The sequence below is a fragment of the Bos javanicus genome, chromosome 10 (assembly GCF_032452875.1).
Source record: "Bos javanicus breed banteng chromosome 10, ARS-OSU_banteng_1.0, whole genome shotgun sequence".
Classification (NCBI taxonomy): Eukaryota; Metazoa; Chordata; class Mammalia; order Artiodactyla; family Bovidae; genus Bos; species Bos javanicus.
Window position 1 is genome coordinate 1,041,545 of NC_083877.1, and position 19,814 is coordinate 1,061,358.

Sequence of the window (19,814 nt, forward strand, 5' to 3'; positions counted from 1 at the left end):
GGAATCAGCACCAGACAGACAGGATAACTTTTTATCTCAGTATCCCAGAGCAGAGAACAAAGAAGAGAAACCAAGGTGAAAACTGTCCTGGTTCACAGGTTAACTTTCTCTTTTTATCCCAAATACCCCACTTCTGCATCATCCCGACTGTATAATATCGTGTATAAAATTCATGAGATGGAGCATTCCAGCAGTAGATGCAGGCAGAGCCCTTGGATCTAGGGTCCTTCTTCAGTTTTCCAAGATTAGGCATTTGATTCCTCGGGAAAGATCCAATTATGAAGATAGCCCATACCACCTAATTTAGCCGAAATTTCTGTTACTGCAGTTAATATTTCTTTCTGGACCTGGACAACTATCTCACTACTGTAGGAGAAGTCTACTCCTTGTATAAGACGTATGGATTAACTCCACCAGGTAGGACAGTATGGCTCCCATTTTGCCTTTCTTTATGAGCAAGACAACTACAAAAACTGAAGACACAAAAGGGAAGACTTTTTAACTACTCCATTTCATCTCCTGCCATCTGCAGAAAATAAAGGAAAAGCTCTTAAGAGGATGTGGCATTTCCTCACCTGCTCCCTAAATAGTTATCAATTTTAAAGGGTGGGCATAAAATGTCTTTGCTATAAGCTGTTGCAAAATACTTGCTCAGATAAGCTGTTCCACACTCAATTTAAAATGCAGCATTTTCAGTCATTTTAAAAATCTTACTCCAAAGTAAATAAGCATTGATACTTTTTCTACAGTAAATGACCACTAGTGGTTTTTAAGAATTTTAACTATTATCCCTCACTAACAAATAGACTCGAACCAGGCGGTGAACACTGCTCTAGAAAAACATGGAGCAAAAAAAAAAGAGATTCAAATAAAATATGCTACAAAATCCATACTGCCATCTCGAAAAAAAAAAATCTCAAAATTCAATCACTACCAGCTTAGACTCTAGAAAGATACCACTTCTAGTTATGAATATCTTGCTTTTAGAAACAAGTCCTTGAGTTAGACTCCTAATAATTTTATATCTTACAGAGAGATTTGTCCAGTTTCTCTAGGCTATTGAGCAACATATACTAAAACTATAATGGAACAAACCCCTTTCAACTCCTAGTCCAGTTCTCTTTCCATTTTATCATATTTCCTCATAGCTCAACTCCTCAAATGTCAAGGACAAGGTGTACTGGTGTAAATTGATAAATAAGAATACCGTATACAATGTATCACAATGTATTACTGTGGGCTACAGCCAACTGGTTACATGTGATAAACAATTTAAGTAAGAGTGAACATCCTCCTTTTACAAATAAGAAAATAAGGCCCCATACAGACAGCTAGTCTGTGGCAGTCTTTTGGGGAAAAAGTGACCTCCATCTACAAAGATACCCAGTTATGATTTGAATGGGCAGAAGAGAGGCGTTTCCAGGTAGGAAAATCACATAAGCAAAAGCTTAGTGGATAAAACAAATCAATCAATTCAGAGGACAAAGAATAAATTATTTGACTAAGAATGCTATGCTAAGTCGCTTCAGTCGTGTCTGACCCTGTGCGACCCCATAGATGGCAGCCCACCAGGCTCCCCATCCCTGAGATTCTCCAGGCAAGAACACTGGAGTGGGTTGCCATTTCCTTCATTTTCTTCTTGACTAAGAATAAAGACAGACAAATTTAGGAATGGCTAAGTTTTGTGTTGGGGGTAGGAAATGGAGTTTCAATTCTTAAAGAATTAAACTTCATCCTACAGGCAGAGGCAAGCTAGAGTGGGTTTTTACCAATAAATGTAAATGTCTCAGAAATTGTGCGTTTGTCTAGACGCCCAGACTATAAACATAAAACAAAGGTTATAATAGCCAAAATATTTAACTAATCTATTTATTTAATCCAATTAAATATTTAATCCAATTCTAAAAGGAAAAGTGGAAAGGATATTACAAAAAAGGTTAAATAATAAAATATGTACAATGAAAGAAAATGAAACAAATGAGAGAAAAACAAATGACAGAGGTAGACAAACAAATTAACAGTTACATAACAAAAGATATTACTCCATGCAGGCATTCAAGTTCTGGAAAGAGGATTAAATGATCCAAACAAGTCCAGTCTCCAAAGCTAAAACAACACTCAAAGCACAGCCACCAAACGCATCAAACTGCAGTAACTCACCTCTCTAGCAGCACAATCATGAGGAGCTTCTTCTTTATTTACTTTTCCTTTTGGAAATCCCCAGCCTGATTTTGCGAGGTACCCCTGAACCAGTAGTACCTGCAAAACAATCAAGAGGTAAAAATAAAACTTGCTCTCCTTTCCCATATTCCTTTCTAAAAGCCAGAAGTGCTTTTCTCCTTACTTCAGATAACTCTTATCGCCAACAATTTTACTTGGTTAACTATCTTCCAGGAGGCTAGATATAATATTACTTTTCCTATGAAGAAAGGCATTCTGCCCATTTTAAAGTATTTCTTCAGCAATCAAGTTCCTTTACAATATGCCATACTGCAATAGGTATGAATTATTAAGACCCAGAATGCAGACAAAATATGCAAATTTTGGCCTTGTAGCACTAAAAATCTAAGTATACGTTTAAAACCTCAGTTCAGAACATTATAGATATAACATTAGGATGAAAACAGCTGATTACCATTTCACTTAAAAATTCTGTATTACTCTCACTCACATTTTCAAGTGTCTCATCAAGAATAATTGCACCATATGTTGGCACTCCCATTTTATATTCCTTCCATTCATCCAAAATTTTTTCCACATCTTCACCTTGAGGCAGCAAAAATGGACAATGATTGAAGAGTACACCATGTGTTAAGGAAGCCATTTACTTTCTCCCTTACAATTTAAGCACATATATACAGAAAGAGATCTTTTAAAATGAATTTTGTATTTTATTATTTTTTATTAAAAATATTTTTTATTTAAATTAATAAAAAAACATTTTTTATTTAAATTAATATTATTTATTATTATTGTATACAATTACTCACATCTTCACCTCAGTTAAGTGTATCCTTCTTGTCTTTTCACATTTTTTTTCTCCTGAACAAAACATTTCTAACTTCTGCATTTAGCCTAGGCACAAATCAAGTAAACTTTGAATACACATACTCTGACACCCTAAGTTAACAACAAAAAACTCAGGGCCACGTTAGCACTTACAATCACTAAGTGTGTCGAATTTATCATATTAAGAGTCAACAGATACTGAAACTGACAGCAAGAAATATAAGCACAGTACCCACAGCAAGAGGTAGGAGCCATCAGAGTAACCAGAAGTGGGAATTCCCTGGCAGTACAATAGTTAGGACTCTGCTTCCACTGCAGGGGGTACAGATTCAATCCCTGGTTGAGGAACTAAGATCCCACAAGCCTCTCAGCCGCCCTTCTCCCCCAAAAAAGAAGCAGCAGAAGTAGCTAACTCTAACTCTGGGAAGCAGAACTAGAAATGAATGAAGCATGCCACTCTACAGGGCTGAATATTTTTCTTTACCATGTGTATGTATTGTTTTCATAATTTAAAACATTTTAAAGATGAAGATTAAGGATTATAGAGAATGAGTATTAAGGAAAGTATGGCCTGTTTCAAAAGAAACTGGTATGTCTCTCCAAAACTGAGCAGAGTAAAATAATTTTTTTCTAAAGTAAATAAAACCTAAACCGGTAAAGTATATGCTTAGGCTTCCAATACTCATATGCTACCAAATGCCTCATTACAACACTGTTAATTATGAAAACTGTGGGCAAATTATAATTTATAACAGTGTTTCTCAAACGGAGGACATTCTCAAGGGTTTTCAAGTGCTGTGAATGCTTACATATTCTCTTTTCATTTTTATATTAATGTAAGAAAGGAAGGTTTTGTAACAGATAAGGCAAAGAAAGGTGCAGGGAAAACTTGTAGCACACACACGTCAACATCCTCAAAGAAGTCAGCATTATATTCACATTAACTACTGAGTTAAACAAAAACATCACGATAAATTCATTTTATGAAAACGAATTTTATGAGCTGTACCTTTTTCTGTTTAAAAATATGCTTTGGTTTTATAGTGCAGTAAGAAATAAGGTTCTCAAAGAGCTCAAAAAAGGCAACCATCTATAACAACACTGTATTAAATAGGCAAGCACTAGGTTAAAAATAGTCTTTGCTTTCATTTGGGGAGTGGGGAAATCATGTGGATATAATATTAACTATTCCATAAAGCTCTATGGAAGAATTTTGGAAGATTCCAGCTTCCTATAATTCTGAAAGCTATTTCTCATTAAAAGTCTAAGATATTTAGTAAAAATTCCTTATGTGTTTTAGGTCACCACAGATTTTATTTTTTAATCTAACTATATCTTTTAAATAAATGGATATTTTTCCATTAAAAATTAACCACAGGGGGAAAAATATGAAAATAACCCAGAAATAGAAGTAACTTCCAATAGTGTCAAAGAGGAAGTGTCAAAGAGGAAGACACTTTTCTCGTCTTTTTCCTTTCTCTTCCTTCTCCCTACAACATTCCTAATAATTTCACAGTGCATTAGTGTCTCTATAATGAAGTTTTAGCTCATCTTTCTACCCATTAAACAACTTCTTCAAAAATAACAAATTAAAATCAACCGACATAGTCTTGAAAATTATCTATACTCTTCATTTACCCATTTTTTTCCCTACCCCAAAATCACCATAAAAAGAGTAAGTTGATGAACCAATCAACTGCAGACCAAGATATATTTGGAATTAATGATGAAAAGTACTTGCTCACGTCCACACAATTAGCAAATAACAGAACCCAATCCAAAAATGACATCAATTTCTTCAATGAAGACAACTCTTCAATCTTCCTCCAAATTCAACAGTACATAAAGTAATTCATTCCAACAATGGAGTGGAAAGTTTTTTGTTTTTTGGTTTTTTTGGAGTGGAGAGTTTTTAAACACCACTTTTATTTAATGAGACAATGTACTTAACTCAAAAAACCCTATGATATGCTCTGAGTAATGATAATTATTTTCTAATTTTTACTTAAATTATTATTTGACTACTGCCTTATTTTCTTAACCATCAAACCAAATTATTTTCCATCTTCAATCTTGGCTTACTGGGCCTTACCAACATTTCTAAGAGAAAGACTGAAGATCACACTGATTACATAAAGAATGGAAGAAGCTTTAAGCACATATATCTACTTGTATTACACATATCCCCTTTCTTAACAATTCAGTGATTCTTCAGTAGACTCTTTTCAACATTTCTGCAAAAACATGAAAAATATACTCTAACTGTAGATAATCATTTCACTGTAACTGCCATCCAAAATCCTTCTGTTATCACAGACGACATCAATGTCCTCTCGGGACAACTCGTCAAGCTGTAGCCCCAGTTCCCTGTATTCCTTGTCCTTCACATCCACGCCCACTTCTGGGACTAACTCCCACAGCAACAATCTGCACCTTGCCATCAACAAGGTGTTGTTGATGGCAACACAATAGAACTGTAATAGTTCTATTACAGTACTCTGATTAGAATAAAACATCTTGGCCATAATTTTATACAGCAGTCTTTTAAGTAGTCACAATATATGGTTATTCTACATCTATTTTTGACTGTTCTCCTGTCTCCATATTAGCACCCTCTGGCTTTTATTTTCTTCTCTCCACAATACGGTCCATCACTTTAATTAATGTCTTAGCAATATTCAAAATTCTTTTGCCACAGTTATGAATATAGCTCCCCAGCAAAACCTCAACCCAGAAGCAAGTCCAGGACAGTCAAGCTATACCCATACTGGGGTATGTAGTATATACTCAGGCAAGTACTACTGGCACATACTCAGTTAAGTGCTATACCTGAGTAGCCACTAGAGAAAAGTCACAGGACTATGCACAATTAACACAAGAAAACAGAGTCAGAGAAAAGCCCTACTATTTGTCCAAGGCTGCACGACTGGTAAATGGCAAAGATGGGATGGTAACGCGAGGAATGTGACTCCGGAATTCATACTATTAACTTTTACTCTAGTCTCACAGGTACCACAGATCAGTGCGTCCGTCATGCCCCCACAAAATTTCTCCTTTATTTCTCTACAAATGGAACGGCACACCCATCCACTCAATCGCTCAGATCAGAAACCTGGATACCATCCTTGACTCCTTCCTCTACCTCTCCTCAGACATTCAAGTTAAGACAAAGTTTACCTCCTAAATATCACTGAAATTTAGTATCTTCTATTCACTTCTATCAGAAGTTTCCAATTCTCTCTCATAAATTAATGAAACAGCATCTTAACTAGGCTTTCAATCTGATGTTCCTCCAATTCACTGCCTGCACTGTCTCAGGAATGTTTTTCAAAACGTCCCTAGAGAGAAGTAAAGAAATGTGGCAAAACGTTAACAATGGGCAAATACACAGAAAGGGCATGATGGCACTTGATTTAACATTCTTTCCACTTCTCTGCAAGTTACACTTTTTTCCTGAAGTCTTTTTTTAATCTCCTACATTCTTTTATTACCCTTATGGGTAAAGTCCAGACAAATACGGCCCACTAGACTCTGCCTCCAAAGAAGATTTTTATCTATTTTCAAACTGGAGTGGGATTACTCGCTTCACTATTTCTAATGAACCCTAGGCTACCTTATCAAAACCTATCAGACTTTAGTGTAATCACGTCCTTTCCTGCCTGTCATCTTAAAGACAGCAACCAAATATACCTTGTTCAATGCCTGGCACAGAGGAAGCACTCAATTATTTAATGGAGTCTACCACATTAGAAGAAGCTTTTTCTTCCACGTAGTGAATTAAAAGAAACTTAACTAAAACAGGGGCACTTTTTTTTTTTAATAATAAGGAAAGTTTTAAAAATTCATATATATAAGCACAATTGCAATTGTGTTTCAGGAAAAACTGCAATTCAGGAGACTCTGGGTTAGGAAGATCCCCTGGAGAAGGAAATGCCAACCCACTCCAGTATTCCTGCCTGGAGAATTCCAACCTCTTGCCTGGGGTCAGAAGAGTCGGACATAACTTAGTGACTAAACCACCACAAAATCTTATCCAGATTATCCAGATAAGCACAAAATCCTATCCAGAACCCCAAAATATGTACAGTTGCTCTTGTAAGACCCCCAAGTCTATGCAAAACAGACCAAAACCAAAGAAGACAGCCTTCTTATTTTATCCATGTTTCTCCAATTAGATTATAGCTCCTTAAAAACAGTGGTCTATGATTTCCTCATAAAATCGGCTACCAAGACTCTAACAAAGATAGTGCTCCACAATACTTCTATTCCTCCTTTTTTCATTTACTTCTCCATACTTGCTGAAAAAGTTTCAAAGGTTAACAGCTATATAGAATAAACAGTTTCATTCATTTTCTGCAGGGGTTCCTTATTTCATGCAGCTAAGAAAAAGCACAGGGAGTTGAGTATGAGGGTTATTTTAAATCACCTCTTCCCACTCCCTCTAGTGTACTACAGTGCACTTACGGGTATAGTTCCACGTCAACACATGGTTTATGCTGAAAAACAATGACCAAGAGAATAAAAATCAAAGCATTTTGGCTCTAAAACTCACAAATTCCCCTACATAACTTCCGTCCCTATCTCCTCTTAGATCCCTGTAAGAATCTTAGTAAAAATTTACTTTCCAAGGTATTGCTTATCATTTCCAACTCCCCAATTTTGCTCCATCCCTTTTCTTTATCTGCAATGTATTTCCCACTCCAGCCTGCTTAGAGGAAATATATAGAATGAAAATTCTACATTCCCTTTAAAACACAGCCTTGCTTAAACTTGCATAAAACTTTCCACCTTCTGCCAAATTCTAAAAACAGTATCAAGAGCATTAGCAATTTACCAGGTTTTTGGCCTTGTGACACAGCTTCCTTTTATAATCTTAAATATTCGTGTGAATCTTTTATGACAAGTTTCTATCTTATTTGTGAATAGGGAGGAACAAAAGCTTCTCAGAAGGCAAGCAATCTGCCATAAAACCAAAAACTGTTTTGAACACAGGAAGTATTCAATAATTACTTACGAATTATCTATACCAGAAAGGTAGTAATCTCAATAAAGATCATTCAGTTAAGTGGAACAGCAAGAGGAATGTAAAAAAAAAAAAACAAAAACAGATCAGTTCTAGAAACAGGCTAGCTATATCTGAAAGAAAAGAAAATCAAAAATTATCACTATACATTTTAGGGGGTCCTCAACATAAATAAAAATACAGTTGTCACTCCAGTATCGACAGGTGTTACCAGTCCAAGCTCACTCTGCTCACTACATGACAGGCCAATGAGTCCAAGACACAAGGCTGAGGCAAGGAATCTGATTTATTCAGAGGCTAACCAAAATGGCCAACTAATGTCTCAAAATAATCATTTTACCGGGGTCTGGATGCCAGGTTCTTTTATAGAGAGAGATGGGGGGAGGTGAGGAAACAAAGTAAAAAGACTATTAATCTTGCAAGTTATCTCCTAGAATGGCCAGCCTCAGGCGGGTGTTCATTTCTTCCTTCCTGCCAACCACAGGTGGCAGGGAGAGGGGCTGGTTCTGAACAAAGGCACTTTAACAGTCAGGCAGAGAGGCAGGTTTCTCCGAGGCAGGCCATTATGTATGACTGTAGTAATAACAAAGGCAATGTAAAGCAAGTCAAAGACACAGTTTCAACATGGAGTCGGAACTGACTTCTCCCTGCAACAATGTGTGACCCACAGATAGCGGCGCTGACTCTACCATGCCATTCTACACCATCAAAGAAACTTGAGCGGGCTTCCCTGGTGGCTCAGCGGTAAAGAACCCTCCTGCCGATGCAGGAGACGTGGGTTTGATCCCCGAGTCAGGAAGATCTCCTGGAGAAGGAAATGGCAACCCACTCCAATATTCTCACGTAGGAAATCCAATGGCAAAGGAGCCTGATGGGCTATATAATCCATGGGGTCACAGAAAACTGGACACGACTTAGTGACTAAACAAGGGACATCTATGGATTCTGGTATCCTGGAGAGAAGGGGAGGTCCTGGAGCCACCCCCAGGAATACCAAGGTACAGCCCTGCTATCAAATTGTGCCTACCACCATCAGGCACAAACCGTATGCATATGCTTTATGTATTTGACAAATTTTAGAAATCATTATGTTTTATTTAAAAGATTATAAATCTCAAAGATAGGCAAAAGAAAATTTGTGCTAAAACATCTTATTAACAAGAATGAAAGACAGTCATTATAGTAATAAAAAGGATATCAGCTTTAGCAAAGTCTCTTATCCCACACTGAGGTAATCCTGGTGTGTTCTGCATGTAGAAATCCAAGTAAAACCAATGGGCAAGTTCAATCTGAAAACACACTCGGATAGCATTGTCTCTTTCCTCGCTGGGAATATGCAAAATAAATCGGCTGTCAAAAACAAAAAACATACAAAAATTACATTTACAAACCATAACAATTCATTTTAACCTTTTTAATTGCTTCATTCCTGACCCACCAACACAAAAACAGACCAAAAGCAGTACTGATCAAGGAAGCAAAATTGGCAGGAAAGTGAAAGTGTTTGTTAGTCGCTCAGTCTGTCCAACTCTTTGCGACCCCATGGGCTGTAGCCTCTGTCCATGGAATTCTCCGGGCAAGAAGGCTGGAGTGGGTTGCCATTCCTTTCTCCAGGGGATCTTCCCGACCCAGGGATCAAACCCAGGTCTCCTGCACTGCAGGCAGATTCTTTACCATCTGAGCCATCAGGGAAACCAGGGAAAATGAGTTATGAATCATAACACAGTTTTTTTAAGAGGCCATCTATCCTCTGTTCACAAGTAGAGATTAAGAGCTCACTAACAATAAATTACAGGTGAGCAAGAAAACAAACTTGTGGGACTTCCCTGAGGTCCAGTGGTTAAGACTCCATGCTTCCACTGAAACAGGCACAGATTTCATCCATGGCTGGGGAGCTAACATCCCACAAGCCATGTGGTGCGGACAAAAAAAAAGAAAGAAAAAAAAAAAAAACACTAGGATTCCCTCCCATGTCTGGTAACATTTTCAAAGAATATATGCAAATAAATTCATACGCTCAAACAGAAAAGATATTAACTGTTTAATCTTTATATTTACAGTACTACAAAGAAATGTAAAAGCAACCATTAATAGACCAGACTTCCCAAAGAGCTCATCTGAAGAAACTGAGTTCAAAATAACTTTCAAACACACTCACTTTAAAAAAAAAAAAATCTAAACTGTCTTTTCTAAGTACATTCTGAGGGAGGAAGAAACAGTTAACTACATTATATATAGTTATAATACACTATATTATATATACAATATACACCATATTATATATGCAAATGTTTATGTATGATTAAGATAATGAACCCCTTTTTTGTGCAACAAACCAAAATTTATGTGATTTATAGGACACATTAAGCAACCACCATTAACATTCTTCCATGCTTAACTTAGCATTTTCTGTAACCTTTTTCTAGTGACTTTTAGAGACAGAATGAATTACATAAAAGAAACCCACTGGTGTCTACAGTTACTTTTTAAAATTAAAAATAGCATCACCCAATTTGATCACTCACACGACCAGTCCACAACCTCTCTGGCACTAGCTTCATGGAAGACAATTTTTCCATGGACTGGGACAAGGGGGATGGTTTGGGGACGATTCAAGTGCGTTACATTTACTGTGCCTTTTATTTCTATCATTATTATGACATCCGCTCCACCTCAGATCACCAGGCACAGATCCCAGCCTCTGGGGCCTCTGACCTACACTATTCACTAGTTGTAACATTAGTGATAAATGTTCTTTGCTGTTTTCAAGTTTCAAATCAAATCTCAAAACAATGCTGTAAAAATTATAAAAATATATCATTCCAATAGGGAACTGGATAAGTGGAAGTTAAGACAAATGTATGTACAATAATCTAGAAAAACAATGGGGAAATGAGCCTAAACCACATCTATATTAAGAACAAGACAGGTAACACGCAACCCTGATGGCATTATCTAAAACATAAAAATCTCTTCCACATGGCATTTAAGATGCAGTGCCTGCTCACCTGCACAGCCTCTGTCCCTCTGTAAAGTTCTTTATACCCAGTGACACCTGATTCTTAGAAATGTACTAAATCACCATCCACATACTATCTCTCTCCTCTCCTTTTCTTATAATTCATTCCTCATGACTTACTTATAGGTCATGAGGAATGACTTATGAATTACCTACTTCATTCATTTCTTCTAATTCATTCCTCATGACTTACAAACACTGCGTCTCCTACAGTGGTAGGTATATCAGACTCCTCTGAATAGATTTATATACTCTTTCAGTTCCTACTCCATTAAAGCAACTATCTGATTTTTATTACTGCGTGCATGCTCAATCGCCAAGTCATGTCCAAGACTTTGCACCCCATGGACTGTAGTCCGCCAGGCTCCTCTGTCCATAGGATTTTTCAGGCAAGAGTACTAGAGTGGTTTGCCATTTCCTTCTCCAGGGGATCTTTCCGACCCAGACATCAAACCCACGTCTCCTGCATTGCAGGCCAATTCTTTACCACCATTACTGTCCATAAACTGTTTCAAGTTAGTTCACTGAGATAAGGTGCTGAAATCAGTCCTGAATATTCATTGGAATATCGATGCTGAAGCTGAAACTCCAATACTTTGGCACCTGATGCAAAGAATTGACTCACTAGAAAAGACCCTGATGCTGGGAAAGATTGAAGGCGGGAGGAGAAGGGGACAACAGAGGATGAGATGGTTGGATGGCATCACTTGACAGACATGAGTCTGAATAAACTCTAGGAGTTGGTGATGGACAGGGAGGCCTGGCGTGCTGCAGTCCATGCGGTCGCAGAGTCGGACACAACTGAGCGAATGAACTAACTGATCTTTGCGTATTTTTATTCCTATAGTCTAGCAAATTGTCTGACACATACTAGAGTAACATACTGGCAGTTACACTTTATCTTTGAAATATAAGATGGAGTAAGCATGTTCCACTCTGTCCTTCCCACAAAATGCAGCTATAAACCCTGAATGAAATACACAGACCAGCTGTTTGAGGACTGTGAAAAGTGAACAGCAGCAGGAAGATTGAGGAGGATGACAAATATCTGAATTTACCATTTTTCCACCCTCCAGTATCCCTAAGGTGAACTGGGGGTTAGAAGTGAGCTCCAGGAGCCCTCAAGTTCTGCCTCAAGGATCAAGACAGGAATCTAAAGGAATCTCTCCACGCTTAGAGACAGTGAGGGAAATTCCCCCTCTCCTCCATTCTCTCATGCCACAGCACCAAGCAATGCCATACTGGTTAGAGCTGGCAGCAAGTGACTACAACAGGGATCCACAGAAGTTAAAACTTTGTTGGACAAGAACCTTCCTCTCCGATCACAAGAACTGTGCAGTCCCAACAGAGTAGGGTCAACATCCATTGCTTATTTTTCTTCTAATCTCCAGCCATGTGGTCCCAGGCATGAGAGAGTCACAAGAAACATGGTAAAGTGGCTTTCGGTTTCTGCCATTTTTCAATATTCTACACACCATTCTCCTCTCTCCATCATCCCAACAAATGGTATCTTAGTTTACTCTTTCAGCACTACTGACAGCTGGAGCACATAACTCTATGTTGAGAGGAGCTATGCTGTATGCTCTCGATGTTCAGCAGCATCCATAGCCTTTGCTTGTTAGGTATCAACAGCCCTCTCCACAAAGCTGCAACAACCAAAAGGATCTCCAGTCACTGCCAAACGTCTCTCGAGAGGAGCAAAACTCAGTCCCAGTCTATAACCACAGCGTTAGATCAGCATTCAAGTCTTCACACTGTGATTCTATAAATACAATTCACAACTAAGCCGCATGATAAGCCAGTTTTTTCCCATTTTAAAAATTACTTAATTTAGCTGCGTGGGGTCTCAGTTGTGGCACATGGGATCTTTCAGCTGTAGCATGCAAACTCTCAGCAGGAGCATGCAGGAGTCTAGTTCCCTGACCAGAGCTCAAACCTGGGCCCCCTGCGTTGGCAGCAGTCTTAGCTGCCAGACCACCAGGGAAGTCCTTGTTTTCCCTCTGAAGCACAATCAAAAGTTCTCCCACTAATTAATAAATGTCTTGTCATTGCTTTACTTCCTCTGCATCTGTCAGTAACTCAATCTTTCACTAGTTTTCTAAGCTCTTTTCTCGAGGTGTTCATTCAGACACACCAGTTCCATCTTAAAGACTATCCCTGAGCCTTGTGACCTGCTCCAATCTGGAGTGACCGTCCCTGCATCTGCTACACATCTGTCATCCTACGCTGTCCGCTCACTAGCATCCTATGGTCCCCACGATTCTGGCCTACACTAGACCTCATGTTCTTACACCCTGTCTTCCTCCTGATTAAGGTACTTCCTTATTTTCACTTAGTACCACCTTCCACGCCTTCTGGACAAAGAATGCAGGAGAGATAAATATGAAGACATAGTGAATTTGAAAATATCTTTATCCTCACACTTGACAATTTGGCTAGGTAAAGAATTCCAGGTTGGAAATCATTTTCCTTCGGAATCCTGAAGACAGTGCTCTTTCCTGCCAGCCTACAATTTTGATGTGTTAGACTGAAGCCACCTCAATTCCTTTGTCCAACCTTTTTTCTCACTGGAAGCTTCCAGCTTCTTCCTTCTGTCCTTCATGTTCTAAAATTCCCTAGCTGTCTCTTTTCCATCCACTGTATCACTCACTCAATGGACTTCATCTACTTGGAAGCTCACCTCCTTCAGTACTGTAAGACTTGTGCAATGATCCTTTGAGTCTCCAATTTTCTCTGTTATGTCCTACCTCTAGCTTCTAAAACCCTTACTTTCTGGGAAACAGTCTCTTGCAAACCACCTACTGGGCTTTTTGTTTCTACTCTCATATTTAAAATTCCAAAGGCTATTTTTAATTGCTTAAATTATGTTTTCATAGATTATTCTATTACATGACTATAAAAACCTCTCTCTCTAAGGAGTAGTTTTGGGTTTTTTTTCTTCTCCTACCTGCACAGTTTGATTCTTTCCAGTTGTTTTTCCTTCTCATTGCTAGTTTTAAGGTCTACATTCTGCATTGAGGCCTATTTCAGATATTCATACTTAATGCAACAGACCACAAAGCTTTCTTAGGAGGCTTCTCAAACATGAGGGACCATTAAAGGGGATTAGGCTGAGCCATTTGATAGAGTAACTTCCAATGTCAGTATCTTCAGGTGTTTCCTCATGGGCTAGTCAGATCACCTAGACAAAAACCTTCCGATCCGTCAGGAGGCAAAGGCCAGGCTGCCACTTTCTGGGAGCCGAGCAGGGGAAGAGGGACGGCTTCCAGGATGTGCACAGTACTCGCCACCTCATCTCTGCCGCCTTCCAACATCCTCTCATTCTGAAGCAGAGTGACCACTACAATATTCGCTCTGTCACAAGTCTGTCGGGTCTAAGCCACACGCCACTTTCACTTCTGCTGTATAGCTTCCAAATTTTGTGGCTCATCTCTTCATCCATTCTTCCCTTTCTTGTGGGGTTATACATTTGAAATTTTTTACTTTTTAGTGGAGCAGATGCTTGTGCACAATCTACTATCTTTAACTAGAAATCCATATGACAACACATTTCGGGAGGATACTCACCACGATCTAAAATGGGTACAAAAACACCCAAAACAGAGAAATGCAATCCCAGTCCCATCCCAGTCCAGAGAAGTCCTGCAGATACACTGCAAGATGAGAATAAAACTTTTAAAAAGGCTAACATAACAGCAAAGTCTATTAGTAGGAGACCATCCACACTTCCTTCATTCCTGACAGTCAGGAGTTTTCCTACAAAAGGTAGGGGAGGGAGAACAACACCCAAGACTCTTGCCTAACTTTAGAAAACAGGTTTGAGTGTTGGCACACCAAAACAAAACTCCTGCACACTGGTATTCAAAAGTTCCCCACCGTTTATGAGCCAGCTCCCTATCTATTCTCATAAAGAAGCCTCTACAGCCCCATCTTAAACATCTTAAAAAACCACCCAACGTTTCAGGAAAACCTAATTCAAGACAAAGAAAAAATTAAACTCATTTTAAAAAACTGGCTCTGAAGAAAAGTGTTGTCAAGGATATCTCCTGGAACCTGATACTGCAAGTGTGGGCCCTGGGCCACCTGGAAACCTAACTGTGAGAAGAGAAACATTTCAGTCAGACATTTCAGTCCCATACAGGCTCAGAAAGCTTGCTCCCTAATGATCCTCTCAGAGAAACAACTTTAGAATGTAAATCAGCAAAACAAGAATGAAAATAAAGCATAAACAGGATTCAAGAGAGAAGAGACACAACCTGGGAGAGCTGGGAAAAGGAATTCTAGTACAGCGCAGATTGGACTAGACAGTGAAGATCTCCAAGACAGCATTCCCTAGGAAAAAAGGATTCAGCAGAAGAGCAGATGGTATAACTGAGAGCAAGACCAAGGATATCTAAGGAGCAAATAAGGGTGTGATGGTGGAAGGCAGCTAGAAACTACGGGCATTTTGAGGGAGAAGGGTAAATGTACAAGAGAATCACAGTCCAAACATGAAGCAAAGTTAGAACAAAAGGGGGAAAAATATTAAAGAACAGTTAGAAGGAACCAGGGGATAATGAACAAAGCATATGCGTCTTTATCCAAAAGAAAAAACTAAAAGGTATCATTTAGAGCAATTTGCAGAATATAAGAAAGAAGAATTTACTTGGTCATTCTCTCTCAAGATTCTTAAAAAAGGATCTTGACTATGTTCAGAATCCTAGCCATTGTAGACTTGCCTCTTCTATGAAAAGTATTTACAGTCATGACGTATAACAAATGCCTTTATTATTGTTCACCCCCTACAATCAACCAGTAGCAGAATGTTTAAGATTTCATAATGTTACAAAATGTAACATAAATACTATCGATCTTAATTTGTAAGTCACCTGGATAGAAGCTGAGGGAGTAGGTAAGAAAAGAAACGGAAGAAATGATGGGGCACTAACTGCCTCACCCTACCAAATACAGACTCAAGAGACACTGATGTTCACAGAACAGAAATAAAACGTTTAAGCATAGTAAAGTCACAAAGATAACCAGTGGAACGATTTAAAGTAGTAATATAACTGCACTGGAAGTAGGACAAGAGCAACAGTAAGTGTAAACTACAGTCCCACCTAATAGTCTACCAAGAGACACTAAATCCTCAATCTAAAGTTGATAGAAAGGGGTACAAGTAAACTTTAAAATACTGAAATAGCCATTAGAAAACTTCACAAAACAGGTAAAGTCTGCAGAGCAGAACTAGGATGTAAGGGGTAGGGCAAGAGATTGTTGCTTTTCAGTTCACAAAGTCATCTGTACTGTTTGATTTAAAAACAAAAATACCTTACAGATGAGTACATTTTAAAAGTTAAAGGCAAACTTTTTAGAAACTTTTAAGAAAAAAAATTTTACACAGGAAAATTAAACTTCAATGCTTTCATTCTGTGAATGTTTGTGATGTGTTTTATATATTTAAAAGTGTGTGTATATACATACATGTGTATATTTTAAAAGCTAAAGTAAAATGCTTTTCACAATATTTTGTTATGGGAAAAATTTCTCCACCTCACAAAAAAGTCATCTTTTCAATGTTTCCACAGATAGAAAAAGCATTAGCTCAGGGACTGAAATTACCACAAAAATGTTTCAGGTGAAATGAAAACTTAAATGGTTATTTCATTAACCTATGTGATCACCAAAATAGCAATATTAGCTGCCAGAATATACCTTTCTCCTTTTAACACAGGAGTGACCTTACCATTTAATTCTTAAAGGGACTTAAATAAATAACTTCAAACTCTTCTTTAAGAGGAACAACTTACCAAACTGCAGTTCTCAGTTTTTACTTTAAAATCATGCTTTCCAAATCTTTAATAAGATTATTTAAATGATACTGAAAAATATTTTTAACTTTTAACGTTAGAAACCATGGTGCAGTTTACACCCGTGGCGGATTCATGTTGATGTGTGGCAGAACCAATACGATATGGTAAAGTAAAAAAAAATTTTTAATTAAAAAAAAAAAAAAGAAACCATGGTGCACCAAAGACGAATATCACCCACCATACAGTGGTGCTGATTTACTTTTACATTCGCAAACATACTGTATTATAAAGCAGTTTTGGTTCACCAAAGCATTTTAGACAAGTCTTCCTTGCTGTCCTCCAATTCCACTTCACCCAGAAGTTACCAGTTTCGTCAGTTTGGTGTATATACTTTCACAATTCTGTGCATGCACACAAACATGTATTCACAAAAACATTTAAAAATTTAACACAGAGCACCAAATGACTAGTTATTACACTCAGTAGTATATTGCGTACATTTTCAAGACACAAATACCCTCCTTCAGTTTACTGTTTGCTAACTGCCTTAGGAATTTCTAATGGCTGCACAATATTCCTGTAAATGAAATACCCCATACTCAACTACCTGAAAAATAACATTCCATTTCTTAGGTAAGCTGTCTAATGGTCACAAAGTCATATCTTGAAAATTTAAGTCTCTTGCTCTAATTTCTCATGTAAAAATCACTCTCAAATTTTACATTTCCCCAAAACATATGGTCAATAACTAAACTAGACATGATTAGCAGGACTATGTTTTATCAAAGATCAAAATAATAAAAGGAAAAAACCTTAAAGATACCAATAAAGAAGAACTAAAACTGGAGAAAATACAAAGGGAGTGAAAACAAGAGTCAAAACCAAACTTGTAAATCAAGAGGCACTTTAAAAAGTACAAAAAAATAGAAAAAAAAGATGTTAAAAAAGTACAAAAAACTAAACTTTTTCAATTTAAGCTTTATTTTCATAGAAAATAAGTGTGAAATTTTCTGATAGAGCCCATAAGCAAAAGCCAGAAGTGTTAATATTAAAAATCTTTAAATTAATCAAAGATATTGTGAACATTAACCTGAAAATGGTATTACTTTTAAAACCTGAAGTTTTAAGAAATGGTTATTTGGTTCTGAAATGGAGCAGGAGTCATCAAGGACATCCCCACCCTCTCTCTCTCACCTCTTATTTAAAGGAAAGTTTTAGCCTCCTAAGCTAAATTTGATTCAGAGAAGCAAGAAAATGCAGAAGACTAAGGAACGCAGTTAAGCAAGACAAGATAATACTAGCTTAACCATAAAACAAAGTCAAGGACCTTTAGTTCCTGCGCAAGGCCTGTACGTAGTATCCTGAGCCATATCCTTCAGTTGTTTTGTAAAAACTAAAACCCTCACCAGGTGGAAGAAGCCAACTACATGCTAACCACCACCAAGCAGACCTCAGACCCTTAAAACCAGGCTGATAATTTGAAATTCTATAATGCCACCCTGTTACCTCACCACCACCTAATCAGAAAGAGGTCCATGAGCTGATGACTCACGACCCTGTCCCTCATCTTCCCCTTAAGTCTGCCTTTTAAGCATGAACTGCCATTCTTCCTTGCAAGGCCCAGCAGTGAAAGCACCAGTACTTCCCTGTACCACAATTCTGTATCAGTACAGGCTTTGCTGAATGTCAAGCAAGTAGACCCAAATTTGGTTGGATAACCGTTTCCTATTAGTTTATCAAGTAGCTAGCCCTAATTTTTAAACACATCAACCACGTGGGTCCAAAAAACAGTAACTACCAAAAATTTCCTTAAAGGAAAAAAAGAAAGTTTTCTCTATTCCAAAAGATCTGTATAAAATAGTTTTAATATACACTAACTAGAAAATCAAGTAAGAATCTTTAACACTTAACAGATGTTTAACATGAAGTCTACAAAACACCATTATTTTTAAGTAGGATTACACACATCAAATCACCTTCATAAGGGTCGATATGACTTCTTTAAATGATGCAGTCTTCCGTAATATACAATATAAACCCAATACTAATGGAACAATTGGGCTTCCCTCATAGCTTAGTTGGTAAATCATCTGCCTGCAATGCAGGAGACCCAGGTTCGATTCCTGGGTCAGAAAGATCCCCTGGAGAAGGAAATGGCAACCTACACCAGTATTTTTGCCTGGAGAATCCCATGGACAGAGGAGCCTGACAGGCTGAAGTCCATGGGATCACAAGAGTCGGAGACGACTTAGCGACTAAACCACCACCAATGGGACAATTAGTTTAGATGCCTGTAAAAAGTATAAATTACCTATCTTTTCTAAACCACCTGTATCCCTATTAATTCATACATAACTATTGCTCATCTTTCCTAATACTACTCATATTTAATTTTTCTGACTATAAAATGTACATCCTCTAAAAAAAATTTGGAAAGATGAATCAGAAAAACCATAATTCCACTTTTGACATGTTCTCCCAGTCATTTATCTAACAAACATCAAACCTCTTTTTTTCTTAAGTTATAACCGTATCATCACTAAAGTACAGTGACGTTAATTCTTAGTGGTTGCAGAATTAGTCTTACTTACCTACATGTACTTTTGTGAAGTAATAACATTAGAGAGGACTTTCTATTTCATCCACCAATGTTAAGAAAAAAAGGCACAGGCATTAGAAAGAAAAAGGCAAATCCTGATTTTCTAAATTAAGATGAAAATGACCTTGTATAAATTACAATGTGAGTCTGACAGATGAAAATGGAAAAAACTCCATCTACCAAACAGGGTTATTTTGAGGATTAAATGATACACGTGAAGAGAGCAGCCAGTGTCTGGTTGGCACCCAGTAGTAACTCCACACGGAGAAGGCGATGGCACCCCACTTCAGTATTCTTGCCTGGAAAATCCCATGGACAGAGGAGCCTGGTAGGCTTCAGTCCACGGGGTCGCGACGAGTCCGACACGACTGA

At 37.8% G+C, this 19,814-nt stretch overlaps 1 protein-coding gene across 1 annotated transcript in view; it reads right to left on the reverse strand.

Moving 5' to 3' along the window:
• DCP2 (decapping mRNA 2) overlaps positions 1-19,814 on the reverse strand; it is a 47,949-nt gene that overhangs the window by 26,589 nt on the left and 1,546 nt on the right. The window contains exons 2-4 of the mRNA XM_061429889.1: positions 9,240-9,382; positions 2,672-2,808; positions 2,161-2,259 (exon numbers count right to left, since the gene is read on the reverse strand). Coding sequence (XP_061285873.1) covers positions 2,161-2,259; positions 2,672-2,808; positions 9,240-9,382 — 379 coding nt within the window. The remainder of the gene's footprint in view (positions 1-2,160; positions 2,260-2,671; positions 2,809-9,239; positions 9,383-19,814) is intronic.